Here is a 25,300-nt window from a genome sequence, read left to right on the forward strand (position 1 = left end):
TCCGTTTGACCTACGGCAGCGCCATTATCGGGCCAACCACAGCGTCGTCTGATATCCCCCTTCTAGCTAGACGAGTTTCGTTCTTTTTAGTTTTTTCGTTTGATGCTTATTTCGTGAGATATATTTGGCCCGGTTACTATAAATGGACCTCCCTGTATAGTGACCTCTACCACTTATGTTTCGTTCATCAGCACAGTGATGATCTATGACACCTACACATTGTCCTACAATTAGCACCTTACACCGTGAGCTACAATTAGCAACTAGACTGCGGGCTACTGTTATCACCTAGACCGGGAGTTACAATTAACACCCAGACATAGGGCTACCACAAGACGAATTGCCTTTACGAATTAATAAATTTTGGACTGTAACTCCTAAACCTTAGGCCGCGATAGCACCTAGACTTCCGCAGTATAAATTTACCATGTGTATACATGTATTTTACAGAGGGTAACTCTTACCATCTGTTGTGCAGAATGTCATAATGTTTCATACAACTAACTGGTTACGACGCTAATATTGTGTATAGTACCTGTACCTCGAACCACTACGCCATTAATACTTATGAATAATGATTAATTCTTCTATGATTTACATCAACAGTTCATTTCAACCGCTGACACGCGCTGAGCTTATAGATCAGTCTTTGCATTATCAACAAGAATAATGGATTTTTATTTAAGTACCTGATGTAAAGGATTGTACTATTCACCACATTGCTTAGCACCTACATCTCAAACAATAAGTTAGTGAAAATGTATTGTGGTGTAGAGATATCTTATATCTATGATTGTTCTGTTACATTTTCAAGCAAACATGATACCTCACCAGCAGTTGTAATAGATGCTTCTCTCATATGAAGCACTTAACTGTGAGCCATCTTGCTCGATGCTTCATCGTATATACAGCAGCTAGATTTTGAGCTACATTGAGATTGAAATTGGTCTTTAGATATATTTAACATTAGGAACTTGTAGTGGTAATTTATATTTTTACACCTACAGGCTGTTGATATTTTATTGTGTATAAAATACAGAGATATGGCTACTTACCATTGTTATAAACATACAACGGCTTCTGTATGTCACTTACATAATTGTTTCTCTTGTATTGATTTTAATAGTGGTCACTAATAAAGCTATTGTACACTACCGGTTACAACAACATGGAACCTTCAGTTGTTCGCTTATTTTATGTGAAACACTAAAATCTGAACTTCATTAATTGATATGTCAGTGTGCAACACCTAGACCTCAAGCTAAATTAGGATCACATCCCTCTCTGGTTTCAGATGTATCTATGCTTACTGCCCCTTGATACTTTTCCCTTAGACTTAGGCTACGTACTATTAATTTTATATGTATGGAGACCATGATAGCGCTTGAGGCACCTGTTAATCCTTTTTTGCTGGGATGATTGTTTTATTACGTTTTTGTGCATAACATATAATTTATACAGAATCTCAGTAAGTGCATGTCTTATATCAAGCACTTAAGTGTGAGCTACATCGCTCAATGCATCATGGTGTCTCTGGCATCTAGACAGCTACATTTGGTTTGTATCTGTTCTGTGTCTTACATATTCGCACCTTGATATCCGAATATACTTCAGTCAAGTTGTGACTTTACATACTCGATAGTGTGACGCCTTATTCTCTATCATACTTAAGCGTAAGGCTACCTATGACTATAATTTACAACTAAACGATCCAGCCACTTTCATGTTTCCCGTATTATCTTTTTGGGTTTCATAATACTTAGTAACCACATGAAATTCTGGCTATACTTAACACCTACACCTCAGGTTACAACATCATGTAATTTCACCTGCGCCCTACTTTTCTATGAAGCACCAAAACTGACTTATATTACTCGATAGCAACACACTCTGTGTGTAACACCTACACCTTAAGCTTCTTTGGGATGATACATAAGTCTATGTCGGCTGGATCGCCTGGATATTAGTTCTAATGTAAGTGTTCTCACGAATATTTATTACAAAGTAAACAAAATAATGCTTAGTGTTAATCAGTTAACTTCTATTTTGACAAGTATCTTATGAGTTAATGTTTGATGATACTTCTACAGTAATCACCTGGTTGTAAGTTAGTAAGTTACTATGAAAATATTCATGAAGTTCGACCCTTGTAACTTGTCTTAACTTAATATCTACTGGCTCAGTTGTACCACTTAGGTTTTATTCATTTATTTATGATTTTTAATTAAAGTCACTCACAACGCTGGATGTAATTGACACCTACACCTTGGTTTAAATTATTTCTCGCTTTATTATTTAGTATTACACGTTTTTAATTTGTTGATCATTGGCTCTGTGCATTCTTTCCTGTATCTTTAAATATTGTACCGCTTTCAGTTGCGGCCACATTAATTTCCTTCTTTTGTTGTATTACTTAACCAACGGCTTGTGTTCGGTATATGATTCCTAGAAATTGTAGAAACTGAACATAGTTCCCTAAATTTTATGTAAAAAGACCGTTACGTTGCAATTCATTGCATTTTTTGGAGGCCCGACTTCGTAAAATCTCGCTTGTTAGCAGCGCCATCTGGTAAGTAGAGTTTTCGTATAGCAATAATGTTACATATGCGGCCAGTTCTCTGACAGCCATAGTACGGCTGTTTTTCTTTTATTCTCGTAGCTAGCGTTGAGAGTGATACGCCATATTCACATAGGAATGTTTACTGTATCATAGTTACCACTGTCAACCCGTAGCGTTTAAACGCAAGTGTGTCAATACGAGCTCTGGAGATATATGTGGCTAGCATTGTGGATTGTGTAACCATGACGACCCATTTTAGAGTGTGATTCCACCTTTATACCATTTGTTGTTGCGCCTGGTGGTGTTGCGCCTGGTGGCTGATACACACTGAATGAACTTATTTTTTTCGTTGTTACCTATCACAGAATGGAGGTTAAAATATAAAATTTGTTTTGCTATCGTTCGCCTCTTTTACGCAATTTTCTGTATTTTGGATCTGAGTATGGCTCGTCAATGAGCTGACACAAGTAATCAGTAAAGGAATTTTAGTGACCTTCAGCCAGGATTTTTATCCAGACATTTTTCTCAGTTTTTGCTGAAAAAGATTGTGATTTGTGGGTCTTACGTTGTGGGAATTTACGGAGATGGGACCTGGATAAACTGACTAAACTAGAGGTTGTACAGAGTTTCAGGGAGAACAGATGGGAACAATTGACAGGAAGGGGGGAAAGAAATACAGTAGAAGAAGAATGGGTAGCTCTGACGGATGAAGTAGTGAACGCAGCAGAGGATCAAGTAGGTAGAAAGACGAGGGCTAGTAGAAATCCTTGGGTAACAGAAGACATATTGAATTTAATTGATGAAAGGAGAAAATATAAAAATGCACTAAATGAAGCAGGCAAAGTAATACAAACGTCTCAAAAATGAATTCGACAGGAAGTGCAAAATTGCTAAGCAGCGATGGCTAGAGGACAAATGTAAGGGTGTAGAGGCTTATCTCACTAGGGGTAAGATAGATACTGCCTACAGGAAAATTAAAGAGACCTTTGGAGAAAAGAGAACCACTTGCATGAATATCAAGAGCTCAGATGGAAACCCAGTTCTAAGCAAAGAAGGGAAAGCAGAAAGGTGGAAGGAGTATATAGAGGGTCTATACAAGGGCGATGTACTTGAGGACAATATTATTTAAATGGAAGAGAATGTAGATGACGATGAAATGAGAGATACGATACTGCGTGAAGAGTTTGACAGAGCACTGAAAGACCTGAGTCGAAACAAGGCCTCCGGAGTAGACAACATTCCATGAGAACTACTGACGGCCTTGTGAGAGCCAGTCCTGACAAAACTCTACCATCCGCTGAGCAAGATGTATGAAACAGGCGAAATACCCTCAGACTTCAAGAAGAATATAGTAGTTCCAATCCCAAAGAAAGCAGGTGTTGACAGATGTGAAAATTACAGAACTATCAGTTTAATAAGTCACAGCTGCAAAATACTAACGCGAATTCTTTACAAACTGGTAGAAGCCGACCTCGGGGAAGATCAGTTTGGATTTCGTAGAAATGTTGGAATACGTGAGGCAATACTGACCCTACGACTTATCTTAGAAGCTAGATTAAGGAAGGGCAAACCTACGTTTCTAGCATTTGTAGACTTAGAGAAAGCTTTTGACAATGTTGACTGGAATACTGTCTTTCAAATTCTGAAAGTGGCCGGGGTAAAATACTGGGAGCGAAATGCTATTTACAGTTTGTACAGAAACCAGATGGCAGTTATAAGGGTCGAGGGGTATGAAGAGGAAGCAGTGGTTGGGAAGGGAGTGAGACAGGGTTGTAGCCTCTCCCCGATGTTATTCAATCTGTATATTGAGAAAGCAGTGATGAAACAAAAGAAAAATTCGGAGTAGGTATTAAAATCCATGGAGAAGAAATTAAAACTTTGAGGTTCGCCGATGACATTGTAATTTTGCCAGAGGCAGCAAAAGACTTGGAAGAGCAGTTGAACGGAATGGATAGTGTCTTGAAAGGGGGATATAAGATGAACATCAACAAAAGCAAGACGAGGATAATGGAATGTAGTCGAATTAAGTCGGGTGATGCTGAGGGAATTAGATTAGGAAATGAGACACTTAGAGTAGCAAAGGAGTTTAGTTATTTGGGGAGCAAAATAACTGATGATGGTCGAAGTAGGGCGGGTATAAAATGTAGACTGCCAATGGCAAGGAAAGCGTTTCTGAAGAAGAGAAATTTGTTAACATCGAGTATAGATTTAAGCGTCAGGAAGTCATTTCTGAAAGTATTTGTATGGAGTGTAGCCATGTATGGAAGTGAAACATGGACGATAAATAAACTGGACAAGATGAGAATAGAAGCTTTTGAAATGTGGTATTACAGAAGAATGCTGAAGATTAGATGGGTAGATCACATAACTGATGAGGAAATATTGGATAGGATTGGGGAGAAGAGACGTTTGTGGCACAACTTGACTAGAAGAAGGTATCGGTTGGTAGGACATGTTCTGAGGCATCAAGGGATCACCAATTTAGTATTGGAGGGCAGCGTGGAGGGTAAAAATCGTAGAGGGAGACCAAGAGAGGAATACACTATGCAGATTCAGAAGGATGTAGGTTGCGGTAGGTACTGGGAGATGAAGAAGCTTGCACAGGATAGAGTAGCATGGAGAGCTGCATCAAACCAGTCTCAGGACTGAAGACCACAGCAGCAGCAACAAGGTTGTTATCTAGGAATAGAGGCGTTTCAGGAGATATAATACACTTATATCCTCTTCACGTGGGAAGAATTTATTTTATGTAGTGTGTTTACAACGTCTAATCTTACAACACCAAATAATTTTTGTGATCCGATCTTTGAAAAAAAGAGTTGTTTTCAAAACTAATTTAAAAACAGCAAGAAGCCTATGAGTATTAACGAAATCTCTCGCACACCGCACCTGCGTAAAAAGCATTCGCATTGGTCACGTGCGTGCAGGCTCTAGGGGGAACCACATCTTCCATAAGTTAAACTATTATAGGAAAGACGAACAATGGTTCGTTTCATATATAGAGAAGTTGAAACAAAGGGATGTAACCAAGTGTCGACAACAGTCAGGGAACTAATTTAAATCCGCATGGTACGTTCTAAAGTGGGGAGAGAGTGTTGCCATAGGATTCCGTTCCGGTTCTATTGCTTTCCTTAATACGTCAGGGTTGTAGGCTACCACCAATGTTATTCAATCTGTACATTGAGCAAGCAGTAAAGGAAACCAAAGGAAACTTCGGAGCAGGAATGGAAGGTCAGGGAGAAGAATTACATATTTTGAGGTTGGCCGATGACATTAATTCTATTAGTGCTAGCAAAGTACTTGGAGGAGAAGTTGAACGGAATGGATAGCGTCGTGAAAGGAAGATATACTCGTGAGGTGAACATCTACAAAACCAAAATAAGAACAATGAAATGCAGCCGAATGAAATCAGTTGATGCTGACGGAATTAGATTAGGAAACGAGATACTAAAATTAATAGATGAATTTTGCTATTTGGGCTGCAAAACAAATGTTGATGGCTGACATAAAGAGGTTATAAAATGTAGACTGGCAATAGCAAGGAAGCTGTTTCTGTGGAAGAGAAATTTGTTAACATCAAATATAGTTTTAAGCTGTACGAAGCACTTTATGAAGGTATTGGGAGTGAAGTCGTGTATGGAAGCGAAATATGGACGACCAACATTTTCGACGAGAAGAGACTAGAAAATGTTGATACGTGGTGCTACAGAAGAATACTGAAAAATAGATGGGTAGGTAATGCAGTTAATGAAGAGCTACGAATGGATTTGGGGAGACACGAAATTTGAGGCGTAACTTGACTGAAAAAGGGATCAGTTGATCGGACACGTTCTGAGACACAGAGGGATCACCAACTGATTACTGGAGGGAGAAGTGGAGGGGGGGGGGGGGGGGGGGGAGAGGGGTAAAAATCGTACAGGGAGACCGAGAAATGAATACAGTAAGTAGACTCATACGGGATATTCGAATAAAAATAAGTTTGCGCAGGCTAGAGTAACATGGAGAGATACATCAAACAAATCTTCGGAATGAAGACCACAATAATAATAATAATGATCTCACACTAAATATATTTGGTAATACAAATAGGTTAGGTGAAATGTTAGGTAATAAAATATATGTTAGTAGGTAATATCGGCTTGTGGCTTACAGGAAACTGATAGATGCTGACCTACACAAAAACATGTGGAAAACAGTTTCTGAAGCGAAATTCTCGTAGAAGTGAAAGTTAAGAATCATAAATGGATGATATAATTAGTGAAGTACAACACACTAATTTCCGAACAGAATATCCTAAATGTGATGATTAATATATATATATATATATATATATATATATATATATATATATATTAATCATCACATTTAGGATATAAATGCTGGAAGAATTATTAAAAAAAAAAACGTAGCTCCTTTTTCAAACGCGGGCGGGTCCGTCGGTAGCGGCTGAAAGCCGTGTCACCCTCATCGTTTGATGCCTTATGGAGCAGCGTGAGATCGACGCATTGTTCACCCGGCCGTTGTCAATTTTTGTGACCTGAAGCAGCTACTAGTCGGTCAACTACATCCTCAGTGAACTTCACGTGGGACAGGATGCCCTATTACCTTCCTCCCACCAACAAAAAATCCCCGATAATACCGGGAATCGAACCCAGAGCCTCTATATGGCAGTCAATCACACTAGCCACTTAGCTGTGGAGGCGCTGCTGTGAATGCTATTAGAATAATCTCCATTGTGCCTGCCATTGAAACGCGACAGCTTGTAAACGACGCATAATTTTATTGTGCTGCATCTTGCAGTATTATATTTTGAGGCAACTCTGAATACAACTCAGTTAGAAAGAGCAGTCAAAATAGTCTTCATTGTCAGTTTGCCGGCTTCGTGTAGGTAAATGCTTTATAATTTTGGTATCGCTGCTCATACAGTCTCTAATGACATTTGTGAATAATAACATTGACGCATTCGAAAGCGACAGTCACATTTACTCAGCGAGCGCCAGACGGAAAAACGATTTGCATTTGGGGAACAATTCATCAACCATTATCTTCAACAGGTTACGACCACCACTGTTTTAGCGTTGAACCTCGTTCTATTGAAACCAAATTCAGATATTATGTTCAAATTTTTTAATTATGTACAGCAGTCCATAGCAGTAATTTCAAGAATTACAGTGTCATAAATTGTTTTTGTATATACTACTGACAATTGTTTATGGTTTATTTTGTTATTGTTTTCTTTTTTTTTATTATTTTCTCTTTCAGTTTCGGTGAATTACACGTGGTGATTTTACTACATGGTAACAAACAGCAAGAAAGCTTGTGGACGACGAGATGTAATGATTAAATCGGCTATAGTCAGCCCATTTTTATACAATAGCTCAACAAATTCCTCTGTTTCACATAAAGGAGCAACAATGTTTACAGGTCTTACTTATACTTTCTCTCTATTGTTCTTAAATGGGTTTACCACGTATTCTTCTTCTCTACAGACTCGGTCATCTACAGCTATCCGTTAAGTATTACATAAATATCACCAATCTTACTATACGAACCGTTTCTTTAAATAAAAATTAAAAAAACTTCTCTATTTCTTTTTTTATCCTCTTTCTTTCTTCATTTCGCTTATTTGTACCCCTTGCACTATGGACTTTCTTTCTTTTCCAGAGTTTCAACGTTTCAATTTCTTACAAGTACGTAAGTGTTCTCAAGCAATATTTACAGACATTCGCGTGAATAAAAAATGTGACGACTGAATAACAATGTTTTTACGTCACCTAAAATCTCGGTAGATGTTCTTTCTACCTATACTATGTGGGAATAACTTGATGGAGAAGCAGTTTAATATTGTTAACATTGAGTAATAAGTTATTAATATCAATATACGCAGCTGTACCTGGCTCATCAGCGTCCACAGCACATGTAGTAGCAACAACAAGCATGGCTCCTGGGCTCCTGAAACAGAAAGCAACAAGAAGAAATTAGTCGATGTTTCTCGTTCTTCTTCAGATCCCTTATAATAAATAGTGTAAAAAATTTCGGGAGTACATTTGGTTAGGTAACATACTTGAGTGGCTGTCATTACAAGATCATAGGTTAATGTAAAAGAGAGATAACCATTGCAGATGTAAAATGTTGGTACATTAACAACCAGTGTTAATGCTAGATTGCTGAATGCAAGCATGCAACCGTACATTCGTTGTGTTGTACAAGCCCTGAATGTCATTTTGTGCAATAGAGTACCGTGTGTGTTGCTCTTGGTCTGTCAATACAGCGACGGTTGTGGATGACGCTCGAGTTGTTGTCCGATGATGTCCCAAACGCGCTCGACTGGTGATCGGGCAGGCCAAGACAACATGTAAACACCCTGTAGAGGTTTTGAGTTACAACAGCGGCACGTGAGTAAGCATTATCCCGTCGGAAAGACGTCCTGGAATGTTTTTCGTGAATGGCAGCACAGCAGATCGAATCACCAGATTAACGTACAAATTTGCAGTCAGGCTGCATGTGATGACCACGAGAGTGCTCCAGCTGCCATACGAAGTCGCATCCCAGACGATAACTCCAGGTGTAGGTCCCGTGTGTCTAGCACGCAGCCAGGTTGACAGCAGGAAGTCAACTGTCCTCCTAACAAATAAACGGCCATCACTGGCACCGAGACAGAACCATCTTTCACCAGATGTCCGTCCTGCCTTCCAATAAGCTCTCGCTAGACACCACTGAAGTCGCAAATGGCAATGGTTTGGGACCAGTGGGATGCACGCTACAGGACGTCTGGCTCAGAGCTGCCCTTGAAGTAATCAAATTGTTAACAGTTCGTTGTCACTGTGGTGCCAAATTCTGCTCAAACTGCTGCTTCAGATGCAGTACAATGCGACAGTGCCGTAATCTGAACACGATGGTCTTCCCTCTTAGTAGTTTCAAGCGGCTGTCCGAAGCCCGGTCTTCTTGCGACTGTACATTCTCGTGGCCACCGCTGCTACCAGTCGTGTACCGTGGCTGCATTCCCGCCACGTCATTCTACCATATCGCAGTACTCGTAGCCCTGTTACACGACGTCGTTCAAACTCAGTGATGTGTTGATAATGTCGTCCTTGTCGCCTTAAGGGGGGTAGGACGTGAAACGGGCCGACTTGCAGCAGGAGAGGCACCACAGGACATTTTGATTTACACTGTCTATACTTTTACAAATAAATTCATAAAACTTTGCTAGCATGACCAGGAAGGATTCAGGATTCACACTCATAGCAGAGGAGGTTCAAAAACATAACAAAACAAATTTTTTTACATGTGAAATTTCATCATTTTTTCACTTGGTATTAGCTGCATTTGTTGCTGTAGGTACACTTTTCTTCATAAGTAAGAGAAATTCTTCTATGAATTTTGCACAGCATACAAACCATACTTACAGGTGTATGAAACTCTAGAATTTGCCAAATCTGTTAAAAACTGTGGAAAAAATTGAGATAATTAACTATCAAATTCGAATTTTCTCTAAACACGAAGTTTAAAACGTAGCAGCTCATTCATTTTTCCATAGAGTTTCATACACCTGAAAGTATGGTTTGTAAGCTGTGCAAAATTCATAGAAGAATCTCTCTTACTTATGAAGGAAAGTGTACGTATAGCAACATATGCAGCCAACAGTAAGTGAAAAAAATCATGAATTTAAAAAATATTATTTTTTCGTGTTTTTGAACTTCCACTGCTATGAGTGTGAATCCTTCCTGGTCATGCTGACGAAGTTTTATGAATTTATTCGTAAAAGCAAAGACAGTGCAAGTTAAAATGTCCTGTGGTGCTTCTCGAAGTCGGCCCGTTTGACGTCCTACACCCCTTAAAGGCATTCTTGACTAACATCAACTCACCAACTCAATCGAAAGCACACGACCGTTAAGCGTGTTTTTAAAGCAATCCTCATTTTGCTGCTACCGCCACTCTGACGCAAATGTCGCAAAATTTGAATACACATCTTCTTTCAGATAGTGAAACACGCCTACCAACTATCGTTTACGCCGCACGACCCCTTGTTGGTGTTTTCTTCTGCCAGCATATGTAAAAAAACATTTGCTGCGAATAAGCTATTGTGAACAGCTACTGATCTTAAAAGTATAGCACAATAAATAATAGAAATGATGTTTGATATTATGGATTCTTATAGAATGGTGTACCGTGAAATGATGACGATGACCAAACAGAAAAATGCACCACGTAAACTCATCATTGAATAACAAGAGTCACTTCAGAAGAGAACTGCACTCAGCACGCTTGACAGGCATGCACCGTAAAGCACCATGCCACAAAGTGGGATCACTGCTAGAGCTTTTGCGACTATTTCCACAGGTCAGCAGCATTCTCTGTGCTGTGGACTGTAGGTAGTCCTTTGATCAGTGTACTTATGAGGCGACTTTAAAAACTCCGGCAGCACCAGTGGGCTTATACTGTGATAGTTGACCGTGGAAGTCAGAATGACTTTTTACCGAAGGTACACCAAGGCGCAAGTGGATATCAAGGCTAGCATTGCTTGTGTAAATGGTGGTTTCTATAAATAGTGACCGATGTTCTACAGCAGTTACACTTTAGTCCGACGAAGTCAGTCAGCCGGCCACTGTAACCGAGCGATTCTAGACGCTTTCGTCCGGAACCACGCTGCTACTACGGTCTCAGGTTCGAATCCTGCCTCGGGCATGGATGTGTGTGATGTCCTCAGGTTAGTTAGGTTTAAGTAGTTCTAAGTCTATGTGACTGAGTCCCATAGTGCTCAGAGCCATTTGAACCCATTTTTTTAATATTACGGTATATTAATAATTTTTACTATGGACCGTCTGACAGCAACTGAATACAACACAATTTTAGTGCCATACGCGTTTCGCCTTTATTTTCTGCAAGGCATCATCGGTGGCAGGTTGCGTGGACAATTTCCTACATACTACGCTCCTGTTGCATTTTTGGTGTTGTTCTTCTTCTTATGAACGCTTGTTTTAAAGCAATGTTTTTCAATATTTTTCAAAAACATTGCTTTAAAACAAGCGTTCAGTGCATAGTGTTGTGGAATGGGGAAAAAACCGCAAATTGGCGTTCATAAGAAGAAGAACAACACCAAAAATGCAACAGGAGCGTAGTATGTAGGAAATTGTCCACGCAACCTGCCACCGATGATGCCTTGCAGAAAATAAAGGCGAAACGCGTATGGCACTAAAATTGTGTTTTATTCAGTTGCTGTCAGACGGTCCATAAGTAAAAATTATTAATAAGCCGTAATATTACACGCAACTGAGGAAGACAGGACTATAAAAGTTGAAGATGTCCATTTTTTTTAAGTCGGCCATAAATACAACTGAAATTTGTAGTGAGTAGACTCTATGGACGTTACGTCTCCAATAACATATTTAAGTCCAGTTTAATCCTATGTCTGGAACTTGTTGTATCAAGTGGCGCCTTTATCCAATAGTGTTTTATTACTTATAATACTATTGTATTTTTATTAAATTTAATTTTTTGTTTGAAAATGTAATATCCTAAGTGAATAAAACTGTGTTCATTTCTGATTATTCGTGTTCTTTCACAAGCAGTAGTAAACAACCGATCATTTCAGAGCACATCATATTCCAATTCTACTTAGTACTATTGTTTCCAGATTTTCAAGTAAACTTCTGGAAATATTTCATTATAGTGATATTTTTAATTTGATATTCAAATAAAATGAAGCGAAAGAACATAGTAATCAACTACATATCATCCTGCATTACCTGCTTATCACCCCTGAGAAATTTTTTCTCTAGGGCTAATCAAACCTGCTGTCGTGCAGGCTTATAAACTGTTATTTAAACAGTCGTGGTGAGGATCGATCGACGAAGTTCTTGATCCTATACACAGAGTGTATGTTCCCCGTCTGTTTCTCTCAGATATATTGAAAAGACAAGATGACTATAGCAATGGGAATTTCAGTAAAATGTAACTAAGTAACATTTGACTGGTCTCAAATTACGAGTACATTTGGCAAGTCTAATTTAATGTCATGAACCATAGCACATTAGCGTTTCTAGCTCTCTTCCAACAACAACAACAGCAACAACACTAAATTTCTCTCAAAAAGACTGGTAGTATTGTTCTGAAATGACAAGTGCGCCAAAATCGCTTGTAAATATGTTTATTGATTACCGGTTTCCACGTATCTCTGCTGTCATCATCGGATCTTGTAATATATTAATAGAAGTGTTACAAAATCCGATGATGACAGCACAGATCTGTCGAAACAGGTAATCAGTAAAAGGATTTACAAGCGATCTTGCCGTACTTGATATTTCAGAATAATGTGAAAGTTCAGACTGGTCTCACCAGTTCACACGATGTCAGATATATGTAAGGCTGGTAGTCTCCACGTAAGTTTCCTATCACAATTTTTTTACAACGTTTGAAATGACACACAGAAATACTTCTCCTCCAATGAATGTTTCGTTCCAGTATTCACTAATTTTTGGCCCAGTCACCTATCCGCAATATGATATTTTGTTTGGGTGCTGTTTTACATTCCATGCATCACACTACAAAGTTTTCATACAAGACTGAGTGCGAAATGGACAAGACAGCGGTAGCCATATGATTGAGACATATGTCTGTTGGCTCTTTACGGATATGAAACATTCCTCTTTGCCCTCTGTGTGTACGTAATTCTGTAGGACGAATATTTATGGAATCTTGGTCGTATTTTCTCCAATTAAAATCTGTAAACACTTAGTAATGGAAAGGAACAAATAACTGGAAAATGTTAATTACTGTTTGGGCAAATCAAGTTGTTCATCTAATTTCTCTCATTTATCTAATCCGTCCTCTTCCTATAACCTATTTTGAAACAGTATGTCGGACTGGGACCTCATTAACAAGAGCAAATCGACTGGCAATTTCCCCAGTAATTGCAGAAACACATAACGGAGATCGCTAAGAGTAGTTTGCAGAGTCGTATTTGGAATAGCTGTCAGAAGTGCGATTCGTATACCCCCACGAGAAACAATCGGAACGAAAGAAACGCAGTGGTAAGCAAGACGAACAGTGACTTATTTTTCAAAGACCTCTAGTGGTAAAATGTTTCTACCAGAGCTTTGCCAGTTCAAAAAGTGTTGACCCTATCTTTTGTGCTTTACAAATAAGGAACATTGTAATGTAACTCAGTGACACACTTTAGAAGACAATATCGTCCTTCTTCGTGGAATAATAACCTATAAGTCAAATTTACATACAATTATAAGGGACTCCTTAAAGTAACTTACGGCGCCCAGCTAGTCTCAGTCACGTGACCACGTAAGCCGTGATCTGGAGTGCTGCTCCAAGCTGGATCCTTGCCTTTTTGGCCAACACTCTACCGACGACATTACGGAATACTTCGCAAATATGAAATTGGCTTAGCAAGTATTTGATAAATAGAACCCAAAAGTAATGCTTCTTATAAAGAGAATAGCTTTGTATTCTCTGATTACACGATTATTGAACATTATGAACACGTCAGATCGTCTAAATACGAAGGCTGTTCGGAAACTAAGGTCCCAATCGGTCGCGAAATGAAAACCACAACAAAAATCAAAAATGTTTTATTCGCAGCAGTTAGCCACACCTTCCAGCTATCTCTCTAAATAGTCATCGCTCAAACTTAGACATCTGTCATGGCGTTCTACAAACTTTCCAGTATCCTCGTCACAGAAAGCAGCCGCGTGTGCTTTGCGCCAATGCTCTACGCTGGTCTGCCTTTCGTTGTCTGTGCCAAAATGTTGTTCTTCGTAGCCAGTGGTTCGTGTGAGCAGAGATGAACAGCGGAGGGAGCCAGATAAGAGCTGTATTGTGGGTGATGAAACATTTCCCATCGAAAACGCTGAAGGAACGTCTTCATAGCCCCTACAGCTGAAAATTATCTTGAAGAAAGAAAGGCATGACATTTATGTTATGTGGGCTGCATAGCTTCAGGCAAAAAATCTCTCACCGGATCCATATACTTGGCGGGAGACACTGTTGTTTTAGGCACTTCTACGTGAGAACTTTGCGATCTGAACTGAAAAGAGCAACGCGAAGCGGTCGACAGGCACACTAAAGACACTGCCCAACACATCTGTGCAAAGTTCCATCGGATTTTCATAATGTTTTCCATTTCGCCCCTAATCAGACCTTACTTTCCGAATACGACTCGCATGTAGGGGTAATATCGACAAGCGATATGAAATCTGACGACTACGTAACATTAGCACTGCGTAAGGCGAAAAAAGAAGTACGTTCGTCGGAAGTGTTCTGGGAAAATGCAATAAAATGAATGTATAGACATTAGAACCTTAACTGGTCTCTATATCATGTACGAAATTGTAAGAGAAATGCTCTGCGAATGTAAATGGCAATCCCTGAAAGGAAGATGACGCAGTTGTCGTGAAATCATGTTCGTTAATTCGAAGACTATATGACCATTGTAGTCCCACCAAGGAATATCTTGCAGGGTGCTCGTGAGAATATGAGATTACAGCGCACACACAAACATATAGGTAGCATTTTTCCTTCGCTCAATACGTGATATTTACGATACGAAATAAAATCGATGATATTGTTACGATGTATCGCCCACCATGCACTGTACAGTAGCTTATGTACTCGTAGTTGTTTGTTTGGATGGTTGGTTGATTTGGGGGAGGTGACCAAACAGCGACGTCAACGGCCCCGTCGGATTAAGGAAGGATGCGGAAAGAACCATCCCAGCATCTTCCCCCTTTCAGAGGAACCATCCCAGCATTTGCCTGAAGTGATTTAGGAAAATCACGTAAAACCTCAATCAGGATCACAGCGGGCGAGTTTGACCGTCGTCCTCGCGAAAGCGAGTCCAGTGTGCTAACAACTGCGCCGCCTCGTTCCGTGCTTATGCAAAATTTGCTACCGTAGCATCACGTCTCAGGCGCTTCGATAGTCTTCTTTTCCAGTTTTTCGACATTCAGTGATTTGTATACATGTAATGCTGTTCTCCTGACATACGTTCTCTGAAATTTATTACTAAAATTACTTTGAACGACACCAGTAGACTTAACCTTCGACTTTTCTAGTACATATGTCGCCTTTGCCTCGTTGGTCGTGAGTTATTCTGCTCCCAAGATAGCCAGCCCCTGTGGCCGTGTGGTTCTAGGCGCTTCAGTCTGGTCGCAGGTTCGAATTCTGCCTCGGGCATGGATGTGTGTGATGTCCTTAGGTTAGTTAGGTTTAAGTAGTTCTGACTTCTAGGGGACTGATGACCTCAGACGTTAAGTTCCATAGTGTTCAGAAACATTTGAACCATTTGAGCTCCCAAGACAGCGAATCCCTTCATTTCGTCTGCTAGATGGCTCCTAATTTTGATAAGGTCATTGCTAATCTTATTTCTGCTTCTGTTCATTTCGTTTGTCTTTCTTTCGTTTTCTGTCAGACTATATTCTGTGCACAATATACTCTTTATCCCGTTCTACAGACCTCCCTCCCAAACACATAACACCACAATGTCATCAGTGATTTTTATCATTGATATTATTTCACTTTGAATTTTAATCCTATTCCCGAAACTTTTTTCTATTTTCTTCACTACTTATTCGACAAACGTTCTGAATAGAGGAGGAGGAAGACTACCTCCTTGCCTCATGACTTTTTAATCCGAGTATTTATCTCTTCGTCTCTGTTCCCCGTGATTTCCTATTACTTATGCCTTTTTTCTGAGAATTAAAAAATGTTTCTTCTAGATCGACAGAGTGTCTTGAATTTTCTTTCGCCTAGCTTATATTAACAAGTCTAACGTCAGTACCACCTCACCGATGCCCTTAGCTTTACTAAAGCAAAGCTGAGCGACATCTAATAGAACTTTAATTTCCTTGTAAATTGTTCTGCATTTTATTCTGGTTAACAACTTAGACAAAAGGGTTGTTAAACTGATTGTGCGCTGTTTATCGCATTGCTATCTTCAGTACAGAATGGATTATACTTTTTTACAAATTAATAAATTACCCTGCGCTATTCACTTACACTGAGGAGCCAAAACATTGTGCCCATTTGCTTCATAGATTATTTGTCCGTCTTTGGAACGAAATACATAATCGATTCTGCGTATCAGGCCCTCTGATTTGCATACGCATAGATGGCGCTCGATACCGACCCAGGCGGGTTTCATAGGGTTTACGTCATCCGACTTTGGTCGCCGAGACGTCAACGTGAGTTCTCTGTAATGTGTCTCAAACCACTATAGTACGGTTGTGGCTCCGAGACACGGATAATTGTAATGGTGAGAGATGACATCGTCATCGGGGAAGACAACAAGCATTTAGGAATGCGCCGGCCGCTTTGGCAAAGCGGTTGTAGGCGCTTCGGTCCGGAACCGCGCTGCTGCTACATCTACATCTACATTACATTTATACTCCGCAAGCCACCCAACGGTGTGTGGCGGAGGGCACTTTACGTGCCACTGTCATTACCTCCCTTTCCTGTTCCAGTCGCGTATGGTTCGCGGGAAGAACGACTGCCCGGAAGACTCCGTGCGCTCAGGAATCTCTCTAATTTTACATTCGTGATCTCCTTGGGAGGTTTAAGTAGGAAGAAGCAATATATTCGCTACCTCATCCAGAAACGCACCCTCTCGAAACCTGGACAGCAAGCTACACCGCGATGCAGAGCGCCTCTCTTGCAGAGTCTGCCACTTGAGTTCGTTAAACATCTCCGTAACGCTATCACGGTTACCAAATAACCATGTGACGAAACGCGCCGCTCTTCTTTGGATCTTCTCTATCTCATCCGTCAACCCGATCTGGTACGGATCCCACACTGATGAGCAATAATCAAGTATAGTTCGAACGAGTGTTTTGTAAGCCACCTCCTTTGTTGATGGACTACATTTTCTAAGGACTCTCCCAATGAATCTCAACCTGGTACCCGCCTTACCAACAATTAATTTTATATGATCATTCCACTTCAAATCGTTCCGCACGCATACTCCCAGATATTTTACTGAAGTAACTGCTACCAGTGTTTGTTCCGCTATCATATAATCATTCAATAAAGGATCCTTCTTTCTATGTATTCGCAATACATTACATTTGTCTATGTTAAGGGTCAGTTGCCACTCCCTGCACTAAGTGCCTATCCGCTGCAGATCTTCCTGCATTTCGCTACAATTTTCTAATGCTGCAACTTCTCTGCATACTACAGCATCATCCGCGAAAAGCCGCATGGGACTTCCGACACTATCTACTAGGTCATTTATATATATTGTGAAAAGCAATGGTCCCATAACACTCCCTTGTGGCACGCCAGAGGTTACTTTAACGTCTGTAGACGTCTCTCCATTGATAACAACATGCTGTGTTCTGTTTGCTAAAAACTCTTCAATCCAGCCACACAACTGTTCTGATATTCCGTAGGCTCTTACTTCGTTTATCAGGCGACAGTGCGGAACTGTATCGAACGCCTTCCGGAAGTCAAGAAAAATAGCATCCACCTGGGAGCCTGTATCTAATATTTTCTGAGTCTCATGAACAAATAAAGCGAGTTGGGTCTCACACGATCGCTGTTTCCGGAATCCATGTTGATTCCTACATAGTAGATTCTGGGTTTCCAAAAACGATATGATACTCGAGCAAAAAACATGTTCTAAAATTCTACAACAGATCGACGTCAGAGATATAGGTCTATAGTTTTGCGCATCTGCTCGACGACCCTTCTTGAAGACTGGGACTACATGTGCTCTTTTCCAATCATTTGGAACCTTTCGTTCCTTTAGAGACTTGCGGTACACGGCTGTTAGAAGGGGGGCAAGTTCTTTCGCGTACTCTGTGTAAAATCGAATTGGTATCCCGTCAGGTCCAATGGACTTTCCTCTGTTGAGTGATTCCAGTTACTTTTCTGTTCCTTGGACACTTATTTCGATGTCAGACATTTTTTCGTTTGTGCGAGGATTTAGAGAAGGAACTGCAGTGCGGTCTTCCTCTGTGAAACAGCTTTGGAAAAAGGTGTTTAGTATTTCAGCTTTACGCGTGTCATCCTCTGTTTCAATACCATCATCATCCCGGAGTGTCTGGATATGCTGTTTCGAGCCACTTACTGATTTAACGTAAGACCAGAACTTCCTAGGATTTTCTGTCAAGTTGGTACTTACAATTTTACTTTCGAATTCACTGAACGCTTCACGCATAGCCCTACTTACGCTAACTTCATTTAGCTTTTGTTTGTCTGAGAGGTTTTGGCTGAGTTTAAACTTAGAGTGAAGCTCTCTTTGCTTTCGCAGTAGTTTCCTAACTTTGTTGTTGTACCACGGTGGGTTTTTCCCGTCCCTCACAGTTTTACTCGGCACGTACCTGTCTAAAACGCATTTTACGATTGCCTTGAACTTTTTCCATAAACACTCAACATTGTCAGTGTCGGAATAGAAATTTTCGTTTTGATCTGTTAGGTAGTCTGAAATCTGCCTTCTATTACTCTTCCTGAACAGATAAACCTTCCTCCCTTTTTTTATATTCCTACTAACTTCGATATTCAAGGATGCTGCAACGGCCTTATGATCACTGATTCCCTGTTCTGTACATACAGAGTCGAAAAGTTCGGGTCTGCTACGGTCGCAGGTTCGAATCCTGCCTCGGACATGGGTGTGTGTGATGTCCTTAGGTTAGTTAGGTTTACGTAGTTCTAAGTTCTAGGGGACTGACGACCTCAGATGTTAAGTCCCATAGTGCTTAGAGCCATTTGAAACATTTGAAGGAATGCAGGCCTTTCGCAGATATCTGCGTGCCTTTAGTTACTAACACAGATCCCAAGCAAGCGCAGGAGAATGTCTGCCATGGCATAACACTGCTCCCACTAGCTTACGTCCGTCGCGCGATGCACGTTCAAGCCGCCGTTCATCTCGGTGACGATGTTTGTGGAGACAACCATCGACCTAGTGTAGCAAAAATGTGATTCACCCGAAGAGCCGACACGTTTCCGTTGATAGACAGTCGAATCCTGGTGGTCTCCCGCCCACTGCAATCGTAATTGCCGATGTCGTTGGGCTAATATGTGAACACGTAGTTGTGATCTGCTGCGGAACTCCACATTCAGGAATGTACGGTGAACGGTGTGCTCCGAAACACTTGTTCGTTCACCAGTATTGTGCTCCTTCGGCAGAGATGCGTTCTGTGAAGTGTCGTGAACGTCCAACAATTTAGCCCCCAGTAGTGGATTCACTGTCCTTCCTGTTTCCATAGGTGCTCAAGACAGTATCACGTGAACATTCGACCAGCTTCGCCGTTTCAGAGATACTCGTTCACAAGCTCTGCATAATAATAATTTGCCCTCTGTCAAAGTTTCTTATCTCAATGGGTTTCTCCATTAACACTCCTTATCTTCGCTAGGATGATCCCTCGTCCGTGTCTGTTCTGCTTACATACTTTTAAAGATTTTCTCGTGGCCGCAGAGCCACCAGGCGGCATACAAAGTCGCGGTGGGCGGTGGTCATAACGTTTTGGCTTATAAGTGAATATCAAACTGTATAAAGTTAATGTAAAAGTGGGTAGCTGATCCCCATGGTTCATGCAACATGTCTTAGTATGTTTCTGAACTGATATATTGTAGAAAGTATCCAGCATTTATCCACTTCCATATTTCATGTTTACTGCTTCAATAGTTGCTAAGAAGGATGGGTGTTTAGTTTCATTGAGACTAAAAACAAAAAAACACCTATTTTGGAATTATCGATGATGTGAAAGGCAAATTTCTCTGTTCGATCATGAAATCCCGAATGGTTTAGATAGAGCAGCTTGAAATCATGTTTTCCCACTATCTGGACGCACCCTCACTCCGTCTTCAGGCCACGAGTGGCCTACCGGGACCATCCGACCGCCGTGTCATCCTCAATGGAGGATGCGGATAGGAGGGGCGTGGGGTCAGCACACCGCTCTCCCGGTCGCTATGATGGTATGCTTGACCGAAGCCGCTTTTATTCGGTCGAGTAGCTCCTCAATTGGCATCACGAGGCTGAGGGAACCCCGAAAAATGGCAACAGCGCATGGCGGCTGGATGGTCACCCATCCAAGCGCCGGCCACGCCCAACAGCACTTAACTCCGATGATCTCACGGGAACCGGTGTATCCACTGCGGCAAGGCCGTTGCCGACTACCTGGACGCCTTCGACGGAATTCCTCAGCGTTGAACAGAAAAAAAATCGTATTTACGGAACAGTATGCGACTAAATCATAGATTAGCTGCTACCTTAACTGGGTATACTTCGTAATGAGGAGACAATTTAAAACCTAAAGTGAGTAAGCAAATACATCAAAGAAGTGTGATGAAACATTTATTATGCGTTTACGACATACCACGTAACGTTCGTTACCATCTGACGCACTTCATACTGGACACATTAGTATAGAGGAATACAAGAAATTTGTACGAAATGCACGACTGAAACATCCTAGCGGTTTTAAACTGTGTGCGGGACCGAGACCCTAACTCCGAACCTTTACGTTTCGCGGGCAAGTGCTCTACCAACAGGGCTATCCAAGCACGACTGGCGACATCTTCTCACAGCTGTACTTCCGCCAGTACCTCGTCCCCTACCTTCCTCCTGCGAACCTTACATGAGTCTAACTTCTGGAAGAAAGGATATTGCGGAGACATGGCTTAGCCACAGCCTGGGGGATGATCCCAGAATGAAGTTTTCACACTCCAGAGGAGTGAGCACTGATACGAAACTTTCTGCCAGATTAAAGCTGTGTGCCGGAGTGAGCTGAGTCGGCAGAGCACTTTCCCGCGAAAGGCAAAGGTCCCAAGTTCGAGTCTCGGTCAGGTACATAGTTTTAATCTGGCAGGAAGTTTCATATGACAGTTCACTCCGCTGCAGATTGAAAATTTCGTTCTAAATGCAGCACTGTTTTCAGACGAACAATGCTTGATCAAAGAATGGTAGTTGTTACTAAATATCAACAAATGTAATCTAACTCTTATAGTACGTCACTGGGAGGCATGAATGATGTGATTTAACGTGCCGTGATCGGTGAATGAAATCACAATGTGACGCAAAGAGAGATACCACGTGAAGTTGTGAAGTGAATTTGAAATTCGTGGCACGTCTTGTTTTTGTTCCGCCCAGCCGGCCGCGCTAACGCTGCTCTTACGCTAGACGTGGGAAGGTGGAGGGGGGGGGGGGTAGTTATGTGTTTTTCACTCTGCTGGCTCCGCTAAGTACCTGGATAGGCAGCACATGACGGAACAGGGAGGTTTTTGTGTGTGTGAAATCTTATGGAACTTAACTGCTAAGGTCGTCAGTCCCTAAGCTTACACACAACTTAACCTAAATTATCCTAAGGACAAACACACACACCCATGCTCGACGGAGGACTCTAACCTCCGCCGGGATCAGCCGATTAGGCCATGACTGCAGCTCCTCAGACCGCTCGGCTAGTCCCGCGTGGAACAGGGAGTTTTGGGCTGACCATCACTCAATCCGAATCTTAGTCTGACTAGCGGGCGAACCGGTCAGAGCTTTGGAGCCTTGGACTGTGAGCGGTAGTGTATGGTGGCAGCAAGGAACGGCCGCCCGGAGTTGTCTTACGGGCAGCAGTGGCTGTTCCTGATGCCTTGCGTGCCGTAAGCAGGGCCGGCCTTCGGTCACCCCAGAGATTGCCTGCGGAAGCAGTGGGAGCAATGAGTAGTGGAGAGCTAAGAATGGAAAGTTTTTTTCCTAGCTGGTAGCCAAGAACTGCCTTTGGTATCTCATCCGAACTTGCGACGTTTGCTTTACGCGAACCAGTGTTCATCAAATGAGCTACCCATTCACGAAAGATGACTCGCCGTCACAGCTTTGATCAGGCTGCGAGCAAGCGTCGTGACTCATGCTTTGCGTTTTCTGCTTTTCTTCGTGCCAATTTCTTCACGTTATTCGGACTCCCCGCTCCCCCATACATTGGTCTATATGTTGTGTTTTTCATCTTCTAGGGTCCAGCTCCCCTTATTCCGGAGTTAGAGTAGTAACATTCGGGCCGATAGGACGGCCTTACGGCACTGTCATGCCTGTACAGATACAAAATAATTTTCAGCCAGTTTTACCTGATCGAGTTAGGGTATGTACCTTGTTAGTAAGGTATGTGCTGTTGGTACTGAACCCTTTGGTAGCAGCCAACTCTGCAAATGTTTCTCTTCATACTGGATGTAACGTGTATCAGTGCAGAATGTACTGAACAACATGATATTAGTATTTACGTCACTTGCAGACTAACAATTATAGCAACTACAAGTCGTATGTTTTTGGTTGGATAGTAAGCATCGCTCAAGGAAGCCATTGATACGTATTTTTCACTGGGCAGGAGGTCGGATGTTTAACTTTGGACACGTGGACACAAAACGGCTAGTCTATACTCAGAGATGTAGTCCACTCGGAGGTGCAGTTACCACCACGCACAAAAAGCAGGTCGTAAACTTTGTGACGTGTTTGTGAGAGAGGTGTTCGACGCAGAGAAAAATTAGTCATCACACTGATGTGTGTACATATTAAGGTACCACATATGAAAATTTCTATACTTCTACCTGTTACACCATGTACATACATTCCACTGAACAACATTTTGTTTTATTACGTCATGAGCCACGGAGAGGTTAATGATTTTATTGAAAACGTAAGCAAACGACATGTGTTTCATATTACTCACTTCCTTTGTACTGGAATATCACAATGATTTTTTGGTATTACTTTTCATATTTATCCTGGTAATAGGTCCTATATTAAATACAATGCAGTTTTCCTTAGTGAGAAGAAACAGTACTTGTTATTTTTTACCCTGTGCTTGTGAATATCCAACGAGTAAAATCAAAACCATGTGGTGATGAGATGATTTGAGTGGCAGTGATCTGCTGTAGTAAAATCCTGACTCACAAATAAGATGCCACGTTTTGTTCTCTTGGGATAAATGAAAACACTTGACAAGAATGAAAATGCTGTTTTATCTAATTCACATTTCACAAGGAAAAATATTGTTTTGTCTGGAAGTATTTGGCCGTTACCTGAGGCATAAAAGTGCCGTATCTCTCAGTTGAGAGGCTGTCAATAGAGTCAAAGGAAAGAGCAATTCCAAAGAGGCGGCGCGACTTTTCACCCGAGCGAACAAGTTAACCGAGCCGAAGACACCTTTCCTTCCGCCGTAAAATTCTTTGTGTGACAAGTGCTCCTCCGAGCAACTCCTCGCTTTGAAGGCTGCGCGCCAGTCTTCTACCCTGCAAGAATTCCCTGCAAACTGCATAGTATCGGAAGGGATATATATTGGAACGCCTGTGTAACGAAGAGGCGACGTGCTACGTACTGTACCATTCCATTCTGTGAGCCTTCACATCAGTGTCTTGGATTTTCACGTACCGCATCTGTCTACGAATAGTTAATTAGCAGTTTACTAACCGATATTCAGTCTTGGTCATTCGTCATAATTTTCCCTATCTCTACTCCCTGCGCTATAAAATAAACTGATTCATGTGATTTGTACTGAGGAGACGCGTTCAGAAACGAAGCATTACTGCTATCAGCATCTTCAACTCCGCAGGCCACCTTATCGTGTGTGGCGGAGGGTAATTTTAGTATTACTGTCTTGTGGCTCCTTTCCCGTTCCATTCAAGAATGGCGCGTTGGAAAAATGACTGTCAGCAAAGCTATGTATTACAGAAATTGTTTCTAAACTTCTCGTCGTGATCATTCACAATCATTTCACTACTGGTGAACGGGAGAAAATAATGTACTGCCTGACTCTTCTTCCCTTCGGGGATTTGAGTTCCGTAATACTTGGGTGTCGATCGAACCTATCGGTAACAAATCAAGGAGCATGGCTCTTAATTGCTTCAACATCTTCTTTTAACCTGACCTAGCTGAGCTCCGAAACGCTCAATCATTACTCAAAAATGGATCGTGGTCTCCTTTATAACTGAGTTCAAAATTCTCTCAGTATACCGAAGTCGACCAGTCTCCTTCCCTACTACCGCCCTAATATCGACCTTCCGTGCTCATTCCATCTGATACCGCATTTAATAGCGACTGTGTGATGCAGTGCACCACTAGTTCCGTTTCTGAATATCGCAGGTTTAGTTTCATACTCATGTATATTTTTCTACATTTAGAGTAAGCTGGCATTCATGACAGCAAATATAAACTTCCTATACCCTCTTACAGTCAACTAAAAACGGTTCTTAAAAACTCTCGGTACGTACTTCTGTTTTTCATATTGAAAATGCAATGTCCTACATTTTCCTTACGGTCTTAGATTGATTTATGAAATTCTGTTCAGCGAGTTATCTCTCACTGGAACGTACAAGAATAATCTCTGCTCACTGACATACTTTGCGTCACTGTGAGCTACTTGACTTTTACTTTACATGTGGCAAGGGTCTTATCGATCATACGCCTGCTCTATGAGCCTCTTCCACCTCTGCCTGTCCAATGCGCTGTTTGTCCAGTTGCTGTTGCTGTTCATCCTAGTTGTGTCCTCCCGAATGTTATCCCGCCATCTGATTCTGCTGAATGCCATTCTATGTAGTCTATTCTCTGTCATTCTTGCTATATGACCTGCCCAATTCAACCTTCTCCTCTTGAGCACTTCGACGATGTTACTGTGTTTGTACAGCCAGCTTAATTCTCCATTGCTTCTTATTCTCCATTCCATGTTATTTTCGTCATATACAGGTCCAAAAATTTCCCTTAGTACTTTTCTTTCGAATATTAACAGTTTTTCTTCATCTTTCTTTTTAAATATTAATGTT

General features: G+C 41.3%; 1 protein-coding gene across 1 annotated transcript in view; it reads right to left on the reverse strand.

Annotated features, from left to right (window-relative positions):
* The window catches only part of LOC124780250 (lachesin-like), a 303,063-nt gene that overhangs the window by 14,257 nt on the left and 263,506 nt on the right, over positions 1-25,300 (reverse strand). Inside the window, exon 9 of the mRNA XM_047253767.1 lies at positions 8,454-8,512. Coding sequence (XP_047109723.1) covers positions 8,454-8,512 — 59 coding nt within the window. The remainder of the gene's footprint in view (positions 1-8,453; positions 8,513-25,300) is intronic.

This window comes from Schistocerca piceifrons, chromosome 1, assembly GCF_021461385.2.
Source record: "Schistocerca piceifrons isolate TAMUIC-IGC-003096 chromosome 1, iqSchPice1.1, whole genome shotgun sequence".
NCBI lineage: Eukaryota > Metazoa > Arthropoda > Insecta > Orthoptera > Acrididae > Schistocerca > Schistocerca piceifrons.